The 15,549-nt window shown below is 36.8% G+C and overlaps 1 protein-coding gene across 2 annotated transcripts; it reads left to right on the top strand.

Moving 5' to 3' along the window:
* The first annotated feature begins 1,175 nt into the window (after nucleotides 1-1,175).
* Nucleotides 1,176-15,092, top strand: LOC132704971 (arylalkylamine N-acetyltransferase 1-like). Of its 2 annotated transcripts, none has more exons than XM_060675335.1 (5): nucleotides 1,176-1,326; nucleotides 12,637-12,787; nucleotides 12,846-12,983; nucleotides 13,034-13,232; nucleotides 14,049-15,092. In XM_060675335.1, the coding sequence occupies exons 2-5, from the start codon at nucleotides 12,640-12,642 to the stop codon at nucleotides 14,248-14,250; spliced, it is 687 nt and encodes a 228-aa protein (XP_060531318.1). In that variant the 5' UTR covers nucleotides 1,176-1,326; nucleotides 12,637-12,639; the 3' UTR covers nucleotides 14,251-15,092. The 2 variants fall into 2 exon arrangements, with proteins under 2 accessions (XP_060531318.1, XP_060531317.1); XM_060675334.1 differs by lacking the exon at nucleotides 1,176-1,326 and adding an exon at nucleotides 9,378-9,626.
* Nucleotides 15,093-15,549: the final 457 nt, after the last annotated feature.

The following is a 15,549-nucleotide window of genomic DNA, read 5'->3' as shown; positions in this document are numbered from 1 at the left end:
CGTAATTTATCAAAATAAATAAGAACAAAAAGTTCAGATTTTCACGAAATTGATAAAGACGCGGTGTTGTCGAAGCGATTGTCATGTCATAATATATAATTTCGTAAAAATCTGTTTAAATTATACCTCTGCATTTTGATTGGGCAAACGTCCCAGCTGGCAAAATACAACATGCAGTTGTGACGTAACGAATCACATAAGGCAAATCTACTTTTCATCTGGCTCCGAATGCAGTGGCGTATATATTAATTTATTGCAAAAAAGTGTTCGGTGACGACATCATAATGGTCGAATAGCCGAAAAATCACAGTAACTGAACTTTTCCGGAAATTTAAGTCGGACTAATGCAGAAAATTAGAAGAGTGGCCGGAAATTTTAATTTAAATACGCTTAATTACGTTCATTAGGTCGCCAATATAAACGCATATCGCGTCGAGTTTAAAACGAAAAAAAAGACTCGCTTATGCAATACCGGATGTCCAAAGATTCGCATTTATTTATATTAAATATATAAGAAGCCCTGCCTATGCTGATAATACAGGAGCTTATGAATCAACTACGAAAAAAAAAATTGAAAAGGTCTATTCGACAAGCGCATGCGCGGGATTTAGGACCTCGTTCTTAACCAATGACCTTACGACACTCAACAACCAACATGGTTCCTGAAACATACGCCAGTACTTTATCAAAATATGCCGGATCTTGTAAAATGTTCTAGGAAAACGAATGAAATGTGTGGAAATCGCTGTTTAGAAAGAAAATGACGAAAAGTGCAAGTTACTCGGTGAAATGCAGAGGCATTTCAGGCAATGCAGCCTGCAGCGCATCAATTTTTATCGTATTAGGGCCACTATATTGTCGATATGGTTTCCTCACTGGTGGAAAAATCTCCAGTCGCTTTCAATTCAATAATCGTATCAACAACGATCCAAAACGAACCAAACATCCATGGCATAGATAGGCACTGCGTAGGTATTAGTTTGCGTTTAATTTGCTAATAAGGTTCCTGATACTATTTCCTTTTAAAACAATGCAGAAGTTTTGTATATAGATATTCCAAAACATCGAAGCAGCCGGTATAACCTAAGCAAACGTATTTTTTTCGCCACCGGCCTCGGCAAACGTTCACAGAAGCTATCGCGATAATGGTTCGGCCTTTAATATGCCAGAAACACGGCCGATAACGACTTAATAACAAACAGGAACGATAAATGCCGTATAGTAGTTAATTATTATTGTTATAGTTCGAAGCCTAACGGACGAAATTAACCACCGTGTACATCGAGAGCCGCACGGTAAGAAAACTGAGGATTCCAGGTATTTTCGGTAAGTTCGAAAACTCTTAATTAGAAATTTTCGATTTGGATGTTATAAAATCTAGCACGACGTGAAAGTCCTATATCGGTTTCGGAGGAAATATCTAGTTACACGGGATGGAGGGTCACTTTACAATCAGAGTACGTCGTAAAGTGATATTTTGCGTGGAAGGGCTCCATTACTCGTATAATTTGAGATACGATGATTGGTTTAATGTGACAGAGTCCTTACACTCGGTGTCAGTGCATTTTTTCTTATGGGTGATTCTTTCTAACGCAGACGGATAAGTAAATAGAACATTATTATATAGAATCTCAAGGTAAATAAAATAAGTAAACCGTCGTCATTTTTATTGCAACGTTCATTTTATCATTGTTATTGTACAAAAAATAATTCAGTAAGTGATTGAGCCCCAAATATTATATTTTTACGTGGTTGTTAAGGCGATGAATACTTTTATTTATGTAGATTTTTAAGGTGTGGAATTTACGATCCATATAAGAATAAGCATATAGACTTTTAGTCTTTGTCAAATGAATGTTTATCGGCTATATTATATAGCTACTAGAGATATAGAGGCTCTGCCTATGCCGATAATACAGGAACTTATGAAACAACTATGAAAATAAATGTTGTTTTTAACCAATGACTGCAATGCGGCATTGAATAACCAAACATGGTCGTTGACAGATCGTCAATGAGTTTGGATGCGATATTTTTACGGCAGTATTTTCTTAAAATATACCTAAATCTCGTTAAATGTTAACTGGAAACAATGCGGGTTAGCGGGTGGAATGTGAATTTTTTTCGCGGTACGGCCGCAATATAATATGTTTTAAATTGGACATGGAATTATTTTCTTAAACCGTTTCGTGTGCTCGATACGTCCCTGCGTCTCATCTACAGTCTGAGTGATCGCGGAATATACGCACCTTCTGAAGGATCATCGCGAAATGTATCATCGTATTTCGTCAGCAACAAACTCGAGCCTATCGATCCATCAAAAATTAAAAAAGATGAGTGAAAACCAAATAAATTGAAAATACAGGCCGTAAGGACGGTAAAATTGTCACACTTCAGTCGGTTATGAGCTTTGTCATAGAACATGTGCATAGTTCGAAAACGGCTGTCGCAAAATATTCAGGCAAAATTGTCAATTGTCAATTGTCAATGATCGCGCTCATGCGCAGATTGAATATCGATATTAGAGATTTTTTATGCTGAGGGTTGAATAACATAACATAAATGAAGAATTTAACACGGGTACGATTTTATTGATTTTATTTTTTAAACTTCCGCTGTTACTTATAATGTCAACAAACTCTGGCATGAATTTATCGTAATTTATTTATTCAACGGCAATTATTAATGTCTTTAGTAGATTAATATAATAACGGGCTAGTGTCCATGTCAGAGAAGTCCAATACTTGATGAACAGTAAAATAAGTTTTCCTTTAAAGTCAAGCATCTTTTTATTAAATAAAGGTTAAACAAAAGCTCTGCGTGTATGTGTTTTTTTTTTATCTTTTAGGTCTTGCTTTTCCGCAGATTCACTTTGTACTGATTAGTACAAATATTTTTTAACATAGGAATTTTAGTGCATTCCACAAGAGCAACTTTTGAAGATTAGTTTACAACAATTTTAGAGTTTTTTAATTTTTGAAATTTATATAAAATTGCAAAATTTCGAGCTTAAAAATGCTTAAAGTTTTCTTGCGCCTCAAGCATTTTTCGTGCTGTTAGCTTAATATTTCGCCAATGCAAAGGATAAGTAAAGAGATTTTTTCAAATACTGTGAGAAATGCGCGGTACAATGATCAGTAATATCAGTAAAGTTGTGGAATTGACCGGTCAAATTTTTTTTTTGTGTCAATTGACTGGTCAATGGACCGAAATAATTTTAAAAATATCATAAAATTTATATTTATTTATTTATTTATATTGTGCGTTACGTCGCCGTCGCGTCGTTCTCGGAACCAAATGGAGTCGATATTATTGGAACTTCCTAAATCGCTAAGTATCGTATTCGGATATTCCTTGAAGAGAGTTATAGGTAAATTGGACATCACAAACGCATAATAATATTTTATAAAATACATATTATTATTAAATAACACTCTACAATTGGAAGATGTTATTTAAAACATTTTTGACTAGTCAACTCAGAAGTGATCAATTAACCAGTCCCAACACTGGTAAGGACAACCTTCCCAGCTATCAAAAGTAAAAACGTGGTAGGAGTTGACAAAATTATGAAAAAAACCAAGTTTGAAGTTATTTTTGCTTCTAAAGTTTTAACCGTCATTTGTATGTGTTGAAACTTAAACTCCCAGAAAGCTTGGTAGGTTTTTCACCTAAAACTTGTATTCTAAATATGGTGGCTCTGCAAATAACTATCAACTACACGGTTTACAATGCCCACTTTGCATATAAATAACACATTTAATTAAAAATGTAAATTAACCGACCGATTAAAAAATTACCATAGTGTACTGTGCGGTCCGGTTGAACAACTAGAGTCGTTTATAATGTCAAAAACAAATATTTCATCGATTCCATTTTTAACTGTCACCCATAATTTGCTTTCCCTTTATGACATTATCAAATGACGCCGATTTACATTTATATTTGAAGTCTCTCGGTCGTACCCTTTTCCTTATTTTTTTTCTCACTTTGGACACTCCCTTATTTTGCCGCACAGGTACGATATATATCAATTAACGACAATTTATTTACGCGCGAGCTCATTATTATGGTTATTGTCTCGGGGAAAAAACGTGTACTTTTTTTATCGTTTTTGCCTCATACATCTAACATTTAGATTGAAAACAGGTGGTGTCCGCCTCTCATTGTCTCATTTCTCAGCTCAGCCGGACCGACATTTTATGTTCTTACTCTTACAAACGAATATTATATTCAATATGAAATTTAACTTTTTTCAGTTGTCGAAATTTATCGCCTACCGACGTTTCCCATCAAATTCGAGCGATCTACACTTAAATTGTTCTAAAATTTAGGGCGGCAAATTACTCCAGCAAGTTCGTTAGCTCACAGATGTGTAGCCAGACTTTAGAAAAAAAGTCGACTTATTGATAAGATAAGATAAGAAAGCTAAAATAAGTCGAAAAGACTATAAGCACTAATTTGTTTCACTTAAAGGTGAAAATTTAGATCTATTTACAATTGTATGTAAAATTCAATTAGGTTCTCTTCTCTAAGCAGTCCATATAAAATTAAGTGTCAAATAGTTCTTATAATTTTGGAAATGCGCCTTGTTTTTTCACTCCATTTTTAAAACCTTTGTACATAACATATTACTGGATGCGGTTTAAAATTTTCAATTAACAAAACAGTTTTTTCTCTAATCCAAGCACTGCGTTTTATTCGAAAAAAAAACTATTTTAAAAAATTGCTGCAGATATCTCGAAACAGCCCCAAATTTAAAAAATGTAAAAAAAAATTGTTAGATTAGCTGTGTACACCACAAGCTCTAACAAATTGATAAGTTGAAAGCAAATTTTCAGCAAAATTTCTCTAGCGTTGCTGTTTACACAGTGCAAGGAAGTGACGGTGAGCTGACGTGGAGTCGACGGAAATTTTAGTTCATAATGATAACATTAATTGAGAAATTAAAATAAATGGATAGCTTCGTCTAATTTGGATTTAATGTCGTCTGTATTTTCCGTCAACTTTAAATATTAACGCAGAGAACGCCATTATTATATGTATACGCGAAAATACGCAATTGGCTAAATGCATGGGAACCTTATTACTTATACAGAGCAGCGCATTTTGTTTGGCGTCAATTAACGGATTAGTGTAGCAATTGTCGTGACAGTGGCTATAAAGTTGAAAACGACGGTAAATTTTTGCTGAGCAAACATCCCTTCCGATGCCTAAGTCAGTTAAGTTGTTGTAAATCGGCCAACCAAGGCGACTATGGAATTGACGGATGCAAACACATAGCTACCCGTCTAAGGAAAAAAAGACGAGGAACTAGGCATATTCCTAGTTCTTGTTAAGTATTCTGGGAAAACGAATTAAGGGCAGTTTAGTGAGGGAAATGTAGAGGCATGCGTGGAAAATCATTACTTTCTCTACGAAAATATTAATGCCGAATGCGGCGCAACAATTTTTACCGTAGGAGGGCCACTAGATTATCTAAAAACTACATGGTTGAGAAGGATACGACAATTAATGACATCTTAAAAGCTGTGAAATTAAAATAATTATAAGTAAAAACCTTATCGTCATCGTCCTTTTTGGGCTCGTTATTTCAGCCTGACCTTTGAATATTTTGCAAAACTAATAAACCATATAGCTGCTAGACATACAGAGTGTAATGTACCAAAATTTTAGTTTAGTTTTTAGTTTCCTATTATAAACATATGTCCAAAAATGCTTGCTTTCCACTCTAGATGTTTCATTTGTGTACTGCTTTCGATGGAAAATTTTTTTTTAAAAATTTACCAGTGACGTCTAAATTTCTATGGAACTTTTTTTCAGAAAAAATGGAGGGCCACTGCTTTTTTCTAAACTAATACATGTAAGAATTTTTTTGTATAGAAGAATACGGTTCACACTTTGAACACGGTTTACGAATTTGACTTTGACTAATTTTATTTTTTGTTAAATAATTTTAAACTTTAAGTTTTGTACAGTTTAACATTTTTGTCATAATTTTGATAATTTTGAGAAACACCAAATTGGTCTTTTATTTCTTTGAAAAAAAATTGAATGGGAATTCAAAAACAATTTTTATTTTAGGAAAAAAGCCGTGGTGCATACTTTTTTCCTTTGCCTTTTGTTGCTTGAAAGTAGTGTCAATGAAATACCAATAGAGGGGATAAAAATTATTATAACACAAAAGTTTTTTCTTAGAATTTCAACACCCAATATCGATAATAGAAGAACTTTAAGCCGCACCATGAAAAATGTTGAGAAGGGACGCGTTGCAGTTCGCAGGGCACGCGTACGCCACCGGTATGAGGAGACTGGATACTTTGATAGGCGCCCTGGAACAGGCAAAATGCGAATTACTACGGCTCGTGGTGACCGTTTTATTGTGTCAACAATAATAAGTGGACAGTGAGAAGAATACTGAAGGAAAATAATCTGACCCCAAAAACAACTGCAATTGGTCCAAAACTTACTCCAGATAATCGACATGCACGCCCACGCTTTGCAGTGCATCATCTGAATTGGACATTGGATCAAAGGGGGCCTGTTCTGCTCTCAGATGAGACCAGAATGTGCCTTTTTGGTAGTGACCGACGAAAAAAAGTGTACCGCAGTGTAGACTAGAAGAGCGATTTGCAGAATACTGCAATGAAGAACAGAGCGGAGGTGGTTCCTGCGTGATATGGGGTGCAATATGGGCGCTCGAATCGATCCCGTATTCATCCGTAGGGGAGGCCGTGGTCAAGGGGAAGGAGATTTAACAGGGGCTAGGACTACAATGGGGAAGAATTCATTTTTATGCATGACAATGCTAGGCCGCACATCGCAAGGATCGTGCAAGGTTACATTACAGAAGTCGGTTTTCGAGTTATAGAGTGGCCAGCATGCAGTCCCGAACTCAATCCGATCGAGGATTTATGGGATAAGCTAAAACGGAGAAATCGAGCTAGACTTCGTACCCCAGAGCTTACTTTTGTAGTAGAGGAAAAGTGCCTAATCGAGTAAGCGATGTTATTAGGGCAAGATGGGGTTATACCCATTATTAAAAAATAAATGTTGAGTTGATGATTATCAATAACCCTATTTGTTTTTAGTAACAAAAAAGAAGTTAATTTTACTCGTGCAGTCATTTTACTATGTTCCACTTAAAAAGCAGAAATAAATTTTAATCAAAGCTTTCTGATAATATAACCAAATGCATGTGGTCAATATGCAATGAGATTTTGGGTGGAAACAGTTTAGGGGCTGACATTGGTATGAGTGAGGATCCTAATCAAATGTCAAATGATTTTAATGAATATCTGTTGAACGTTGTACCTGTCTTTTGATTAATGAATCATTTGAAAATGGCGTATTCCCAGACCAACTTAAAACAGCATTAATAAAACCGATCTATAAAAAGGGAGATCCGGAAATAATTACCAATTATAGACCAATTAGCCTTTTGCCCGGGTTTTCTAAAATATTTGAGATGGCTATTTGCAAAAGACTCCTAGAGTTTTTTAATAAATATAAAATGTTCAACAATTATCAGCATGATTATGTAGCTAATAAATCAACAGAAACCGCTATATTTCAGTTTATAAAAACAATTTTAAAACACTTGGAGGGCGAAAGAATAGCTTTAGGTACGTGCTTAGATCTTTCTAGAGCATACGACTGTATAGACAGGGACTTATTGCTCAAAAAATTGGATTTATATGGTGTAAGAGGTAATGTTCTAAAATTGTTTGAATCATAGGAAGGAAGCAACAAGTAAGAATAACCCAAAATGGCACTAGTTATTTTTCGGATATTAAGGAAAATAGCACAAGGTAGTATTCTTGGTCCAATTTTATTTATTATTTTTGTGAATGACTTGTATTTAGTAACACAGTCAGAAGAAGAGAGCATAATATGCTATGCGGATGATACCAACCTGCTTCTAGGTGGAAATAATCTCACTGAAGTTAGTGATAAAGGCAACGATATTTTTACAAGGGCACATGACTGGTTTCTAGGAAATAAATTGATATTAAACAAAGAGAAAACGAAGTTAATTATGTTTAGAACTAAATTATGTAGAGTTGAAATACCATTAAGAATACGGTTAGGTAAAGAAAATATTACTATTGTAAATAATACTAAATTCTTAGGTTTACAAATTGACGAATTTCTTGATTGGTCTGAACATATTGATTATCTGCTAAATAAATTAAATTCAATTTGTTATGGAATTCGAGTTGTTGCAAATTATATGAATAAGGAAACTTTAAAAATTATGTACTTTGCAAACTTTCAGTCGCGCATGAGGTATGGAATTATCTTTTGGGGGGGTAGTGGTCAACTACAGAAAATTTTCGTGGTTCAAAAGAGAACTCTTCGGACTGTCAAAAAAATGCAATTTAGAGAGAGCTGTAGAGGGGTGTTCAAGACTGAAGGTATTTTTACTGTATATGCTTTATATAATTATGAAGCATTGATATTCTTCTTTAAAAATCGAAAGGACTTCGAACCACAGATATTTCATAGATATAATACCACAACCCTAAATGTAAATTACCCTATTCACCGTTTAACCTTAACTGAAAGGAGTCCTTATTATATGTGCCCGAGATTGTATAATAAATTACCAAATGAGGTAAAAACAATTGCAACTCTAAAAATCTTTAAATATACAATAAAAAAGTTATTGATAGAGTTAGAACCTTACTCCATAGAAGATTTTTTTCTGTAAAATTTAAATAATTGTAAATACGATGTAATTGAAATTTGTAACAATATCTGGTGCTTTTTCCTTTTTTGACGCCGATTTCCTTTGTGTTTGGTACATTATGTTTAGGTAATGTATTTATGACACAATGTGAAATAAAGTTGATTATTATTATTATTATTAATTTAAACTCGTATTAAGGATATTAAATTGTCTTTCAAACGGCAATTTTTTTTCATTTGATTAGTTTCTAAAAAAATGAAATTGAAGTCAAAAGTTCACAATGGGCCGACTTATATGCACGCAAGTTTAGCATTTTCGACTTCTTGTACAGAAAGGATCAAATAATCCAAAAATTATTTTTCGTGTAATGTTAATGGTTTAGGGGAGTTGCATGTCTATCTGGATTCATCAAAGGAGCGTGGAACTCTAATGCTGTTAATCCACCATTAGACATTAGGAATCAAAATATTAACACAAGACCCGACGGTATAGTATTCATATGGGTTGGAAACGAAATCTCCGCCACCACCGATCAAGGACATGCGCGGCCCCTCGCCGCGTGATTTTTTCGAAAAAAAACCTTGCGAGGGGCGGAGGGGGCGAAGATTTCCGGCCGGTATGGCGTGCGAGCGCGCGCGTCCTGCAAACAACAGCGGCGTACGTTATAATATAAATTCGACGGAAAAGTACGATCGCCGTTTAGTTTGGCTGACGTGAGGCGCACCGCAGAGCCGGAAACCAAAAAACCCCAATCGCTGGGACGTTTGCGCGCGATTAAGGCTTCTCGACGTCGTCGTCGCCGCCGATTTCCAAACGGGGTGGTCGCAGTGTTTGTATTCGGTATCGTCTCCTTGACGTAGGGATGTCGGTGAAAACGTCCCGAGACCCGGGGCAGAGGGCCCACCTCGAAAAGTTCAAGTTCACGCGGTACCAGGTAAAGTCCGTTACGGAAATATTTTTGTCCATTGTGATAATTTAATTGGCTTCGTAAGTGTTAAAGTCTCGTTTTAAAACAATATAACATGTTTAATAGGTACTACAGGTAATGAACATCGATAAGCTTTATTATAGGTTTCATGAAAAAATAGTCAATGCAAAAGTTTTATTCTGATATTTTATTTATTTAATTTAACAGAAGCTCCTGGCGGTTGTGAATAAATTCTGCTATAACACCGAATTATCGAATATAATATAAATAAATTATTGGTGGGTCATCCCCTGTTGCGCTTTTGCATATATAACGAAGTTGTAAAGTACTCAAAATAATGAAGCATAAATTATTACAATTTGACGGGAAGATCCAAAATTACGTGTAATAAAATATTCCGCAAGTAAATATAGCTAATTTCTTGTTGCCACTTGAACAAAGTGTTCATCATATTATTTAAAAGTGAACTTAAAAATGAAATCGTGAAGAGAGTTGCCAAAGATTTGTTAATTTTTTTAGTGGATTAAAAAAAATATGAGTATATTTTAGAATTAAAAGTTGTCGTCAAACACTTAATTTTGAAATTTGAAATTTCCAGCTAGTGTCAATACGGCGATGCTTTATGGAGGATATAAATAATATATTATGACATTAGCATAAATAATTATAAACTATTCGCGTAATTGTCATTTAAATGAGCGAAAGGATCAAACAATCGATTTTATTATAATATCCGTAGACCGGCTCCCTCGTGAGAAAAGTTCGCGCGGACGCTACGTTTGCGTTGAGACGCTAGCGGAGGCCTTACGACGCGGACGCGCGGAAACATCGCAACGTGATATTTGCGTAAAAAACAAAACATAATCGCGGTTTAAAAAATGCTCGCCCCTATTTTTAGACGCAATTTCGAACTGCTGGAAACTATCCAGACAAGACAGCTGATGGTCGGAAAAGGGGGCGGGCATGCAAATCGAATTAACCAGATAAACCAAATATATACGGGGTGTAACAACGGAGTGACACAAAATGAAATCGCTCAGAACAGCAATTCTGTGGGCATAATGATTCATGAACCTAAAAACCTAATGCGATTTAAAAAATGGCTTCCGTAACTCACAATTTCAAAATATTTCGTGGAACGATTCAAATGGCTCAAAATTCTTGAAGCGTCCAATACTATTAGGTGCGTGTTTAGCGATATTTATCTCTACCTATTTAATAGTCAAGCAGGGACGTGATTGAATTGTCTAGCGCAATCACATCCGCTACAATAATATCCCTATCCCATGCAATCGTTATTTTACATGCAGACGTCGATAAGTATTAACACTTTCAACATTAAATTCTAACCTCAAAATTAAATATAGGCCCTCTTATATCTAAATCAAAATATAGGGTGGTCCATTTGAAAATCTTGTTAATCTTTGTTAATTGAATTCGCCAAAACGGCACCACCTATTTGGGACGCCCTGTATAAGGTGACGCGCATCTGTCAATCGAAATATAAAGAAAAAACACATGAGCTCAATTTCTGCCGAAACTATACAAAATTTGAATAGGAACTCCTTAAAAAAGTGATGTTTATTTTAACCAAGCATTCCAAAAATGTCGATATATATATAGGGTGTTCCATTGTCCAAGTAACTTTTGTACGAAATTTTTTTTCGTATTTCCTAGGGGTTCCGAGATCGTTTTATTTGGCCCACGGTGTACATTAAACGGTACCAGTGCTGGCAATAAAATCGATAACCGTCAATTTATCACAAAATACTAAGATTTACAAATGAACAGTCACATGGCAGCTTTTTTAAAAAACTGTCATTTACTTTGCTATTTTTTCCTGCGATTCGAAAGCTGCATAAACGTTTCCCGGTAATCCGTGATTGGTTCCAGAAACCTGTCAATTACCGGCCCGCTGCGATGTTGTTACGAAAGCCGACCGTGTCGAATTCGTATTATTATTTAATACCGGTTATGTACGGCAGCGGCTGCGGTACTCGCGACCTTGATATTGACCTTCCCCGTTCGAATAATACCAGAACGACCAAAATCGATCGCTTACGTAACTGTGAGAACACCGAAAACCACAGACCTCCAAAAATATAACACTATACAAAAAAAATGCCTGTTGAACGGAACCGAACCGAATCAAATGTCACTTCACCTTTTGCGCCTGAACGACGAAGAAAGGTAGGGTCCGACTTACAATGCTGTATGTAACGTATGTCATTTCGAAATTTTTCGGGGGGTGTAATAAAGGTGCACCCAGACATTACGTAATAACCGTATAGCTATTAGATAATATAGTGGCGCTATAATTGTAAAAATTGATGCGCCGCAGGCGGCGTTATTATTCTCGTAGAGTTAAATGTTTTTCTGCGCATGCGTCTACATTTCACTTTGCGCCATTTAACACTTAATTTGTTTTCCCAGAACGTTTACCGAGATCGAGGCATATTTTCAGAAAATACTGCCAAACTGACGATTTGACAGGAGTTATGTTGGTTGAATGCAGCAAAGTCATTGGTTAAAAACTTTTCAAGTATGCGCATGTTGAATGGAGTTTCTCAATTTTTTTTCCATATTTGCTACATAAGTTCCAGGATATGGTAATAACAAATAAAATCGACCCGATTGCCAGACAAAATTTTCTGGTCGGGGCGAGATGCGTAGTCTCAACTCACCTATGCACTATCAGATGCACCGATAGTGATTTTTTTCGGTAATAAACGCGATAATCGCCCTTCCATGCGATTGGCATTGGCATTAATCGTAACGACATGAAGCCTATACGCATTTTTCTAGTCACTTCCGTCGGCTCGGTAACTGCGGATAACGCACTGTCGTCGTTATTTCGTATTGTCGTACATTTAAAACGATACTAAAAATTTTCAGGAATCAATGTTTATGCCTAAATTTTTAAACGACAGGGCACTGAATTTGTCATAGGCAGATTCTTCTTTTTCCCCGACGGGCACTTTAGAAGTGGTTTAATTGATACAAATTCTTTCTGCAGTCGATGGACATGGCCAGTCCTCCTACCCCCACCACGCCGGTCAGTCCGGATGATTACGAAATTCAGATAGCCACGGTCGAAGACAAGGACGACATACTAAATTTCTTGCAGACCTTCTTCTTCAAAGACGAGCCCCTCAACAAATATTTAGGTAAAACTTAGAGGATGGCGCCAGTTTGCTCGTAACATTCGACGGTTTTGCCTTTTAGGCCTAATCAGCGAAGAGAGGCCCAGATGCTACGACCTGGAAGATTTCGCGTTAAAGGACATCGACAAAGAGGTCACCCTAAAGGCAGTGCACAACGGCCGCATAATCGGCGTGTGTCTCAATGGGATATTGGAGAAGGGTACGATGTAGTAGGTCGTCGGTCTCTTTAATTTATAGTTTCGGACACAGGTTACATCGACGAAGAAGAAGACGAGGTCAAGGATGAGAAATTCCGCAAGATCGCCAAACTGTTGGGACGCGTCGCTGTCGAGTCGGATGTTTTCTCGAAATTCCCCGACGCGAAGAGGGCGATCACAACCAAAATCATTTCCGTCAATGGGACCTACAGAGGGCAGGGCATCGCCAGGGAGCTGATGAACAAAACTAGGTAATAATAATTAAATTTTTGCGATGCGGTCCATCCGCTCCCAGGACGGCCGCGTATATCGATTACGCGCTCCTGATAATCCCCGGGAATTGCCCCTGAAAATCTTACCGCCGGCTGCTGCCGATTGTTCCAGATCGACCCGCGCCAAACAGGCGGGATAAACAGGCAACCCGGGCGCGCGAAATCTCACGTTCGCCCAACCGTAATATAATTGCTTCAATCGATATCGATAAACCAAAGTACAAAGCATACTCGACACGGTGCGGTACATCACAATGACCAAGGCACATGCCTCTAATACGTAAAGCTTTTAATCCCATTTAATTCCCGTACGTCGATGTGCGACAGTGAGTATTGCCGATCCGCGCCAACTTCGATAGAGTTCTAGCTGTCCACCGCAGCCCCTTTGATATTTCTCATATCGTATATACAATTTTCATCCCGTCCTTCCGTTCTCCGATGAATCGCTTTTCTTTCCCCCGACCTTGAACCGCCCAAAATCAATTCCGTATAATAAAACCATTCATCCCGTTTGTTTCCGTAGAACGGTCGGTTTAATTGAATGTTTTTACTACCGCACACGAGCAAAATTGGCTCGCAGCCAGCAGTGATTTAACACGGTGCAATCAATCGCTTACCCAGTTTTTATCACGACGTCGTTAATAACGATGGGCTTCGGGCGCCAGAATCAGCGTTTTCGTTTTAAGTGGCTTTTAGCGCAGAGACGAAAACATCGCAAACAGTCGCGCAGCAACAATCGCCTCTATTTGTCGGAACCGGGTAAAACGATACCTGAAGTGAGATTAATTTTTGCAGGGAACTGGCGAAAAATTTGGGATGCGGCTTCATGACAGTAGATTGCACGAGCCACTTTACAGCGCTCGCGCTTAAAAAGTTGGGCTTCGAGTTAGTTTACACGTTGAAATACGCTGATTATGTGGACAATGGCGAGGTGGTGTTCGAGCCCGAGCCCCCGCACGATGCCGTCACAGTCTACGTTCAGAGAATAACGGTTTAGGTGATCGCGCCGAGTCCAGTTGCGCAGAGAACGAACTATTACCATTTCGGATGCGCACGTTTTTCTTTACGCGAGTAGCTATACATAACCGTTTAGTTTTCAATGTTTCAATTTTCCGCTTTTCTCGTCGATATTACTGCGGTCTAGCGTGTTATGTAACAATATTACTGGTTGCTTAGTTCGCTCTGCGGTCTATAATGTTGTCCGTTTTTAAAGCGGCCGTAAAAGCGAGTCTGTGACTTTATAAAACTTTATAAACCAACACCCAACACAAACAAATGAATTTTAAATAAGTTGGATATGTCCCTGATTCTAGTTTATGCTAGAAGTTTCCAACTATCAACAGCGTAAAAGAAAAACAAATCACATAATGCAAAATCACCAAAAGGATACGATAAAAACGCTGGAAATGTAAAAAATCAAAAATCTTAAGGCAATATGAATAAATTCTAGAATCGGGTACTTGAAAATTTTTATGATATCCTTTGAATATATTGTCTTTGATTGTTTAGTTAACGAATATTAAAGACAATCATTGCTTGATATATAAAAGCGTTGTGACTGCAACGCTATCGTTTGATGTGGCGTCATATGGCGTAGTAAACTATATAGTAGTGAAACGGCCTACCAAAATCTATCGTTTATTTTTGATAAATGTTTCTATTAATTATTAAGTGTATACTAGGTATATTTTATTGTTCATAATTAGCCCTATAAATAAGCGGAAAAGAACAGGATTTTAATTTATTGTTAATAAAACATCCAAATATATTTTTATTAAACAATTTTTATAGGTTTTTGCTATTTGTATTATTGGAAATAAACTGTTATTATAAACGTCAGCGTCCGTGTTTTATTTATTTATTTTGCAATGATTCGAGAGAAGCAACTGTTTATCCATAAATATTAGAGCCGAAATTTTCACGTCAGCTTCGATTTGCCTTTTCAGGTGGGTTGTGGCGTGAAGTGACTTTTTCACCACGATCATAATCTATCATAATCATACACCAATCTAGCGTACGGAAATTGTCATTTTACTAATTTCGTTTTCCATGGATCCGAGTCACTTCGGACGTTTCCGGGATATTACCGCACGGGTTTGGGAGCAATCGGATGTTTTCGGAGACTTTTCCGCACGGCTTGAATTTGTCAATTCTGACGGTGATGTCAATGAATGTTGTTTTGCAAAAATGTATCTAAAAACTAACGGTCGTAGAAAAAGTATAGTATGCAACACGTTTGGTAAACTTTTTAAGTTGCTCGTTTATTAATAAACTCGTAGCTTAAATGCCGTTTACC

This window comes from Cylas formicarius, unplaced genomic scaffold, assembly GCF_029955315.1.
Source record: "Cylas formicarius isolate icCylForm1 unplaced genomic scaffold, icCylForm1.1 PGA_scaffold_7__23_contigs__length_41026272, whole genome shotgun sequence".
Classification (NCBI taxonomy): Eukaryota; Metazoa; Arthropoda; class Insecta; order Coleoptera; family Brentidae; genus Cylas; species Cylas formicarius.
Note: the sequence above shows the minus strand (reverse complement) of the source record. Positions and strands in the feature narration are given on the sequence as shown.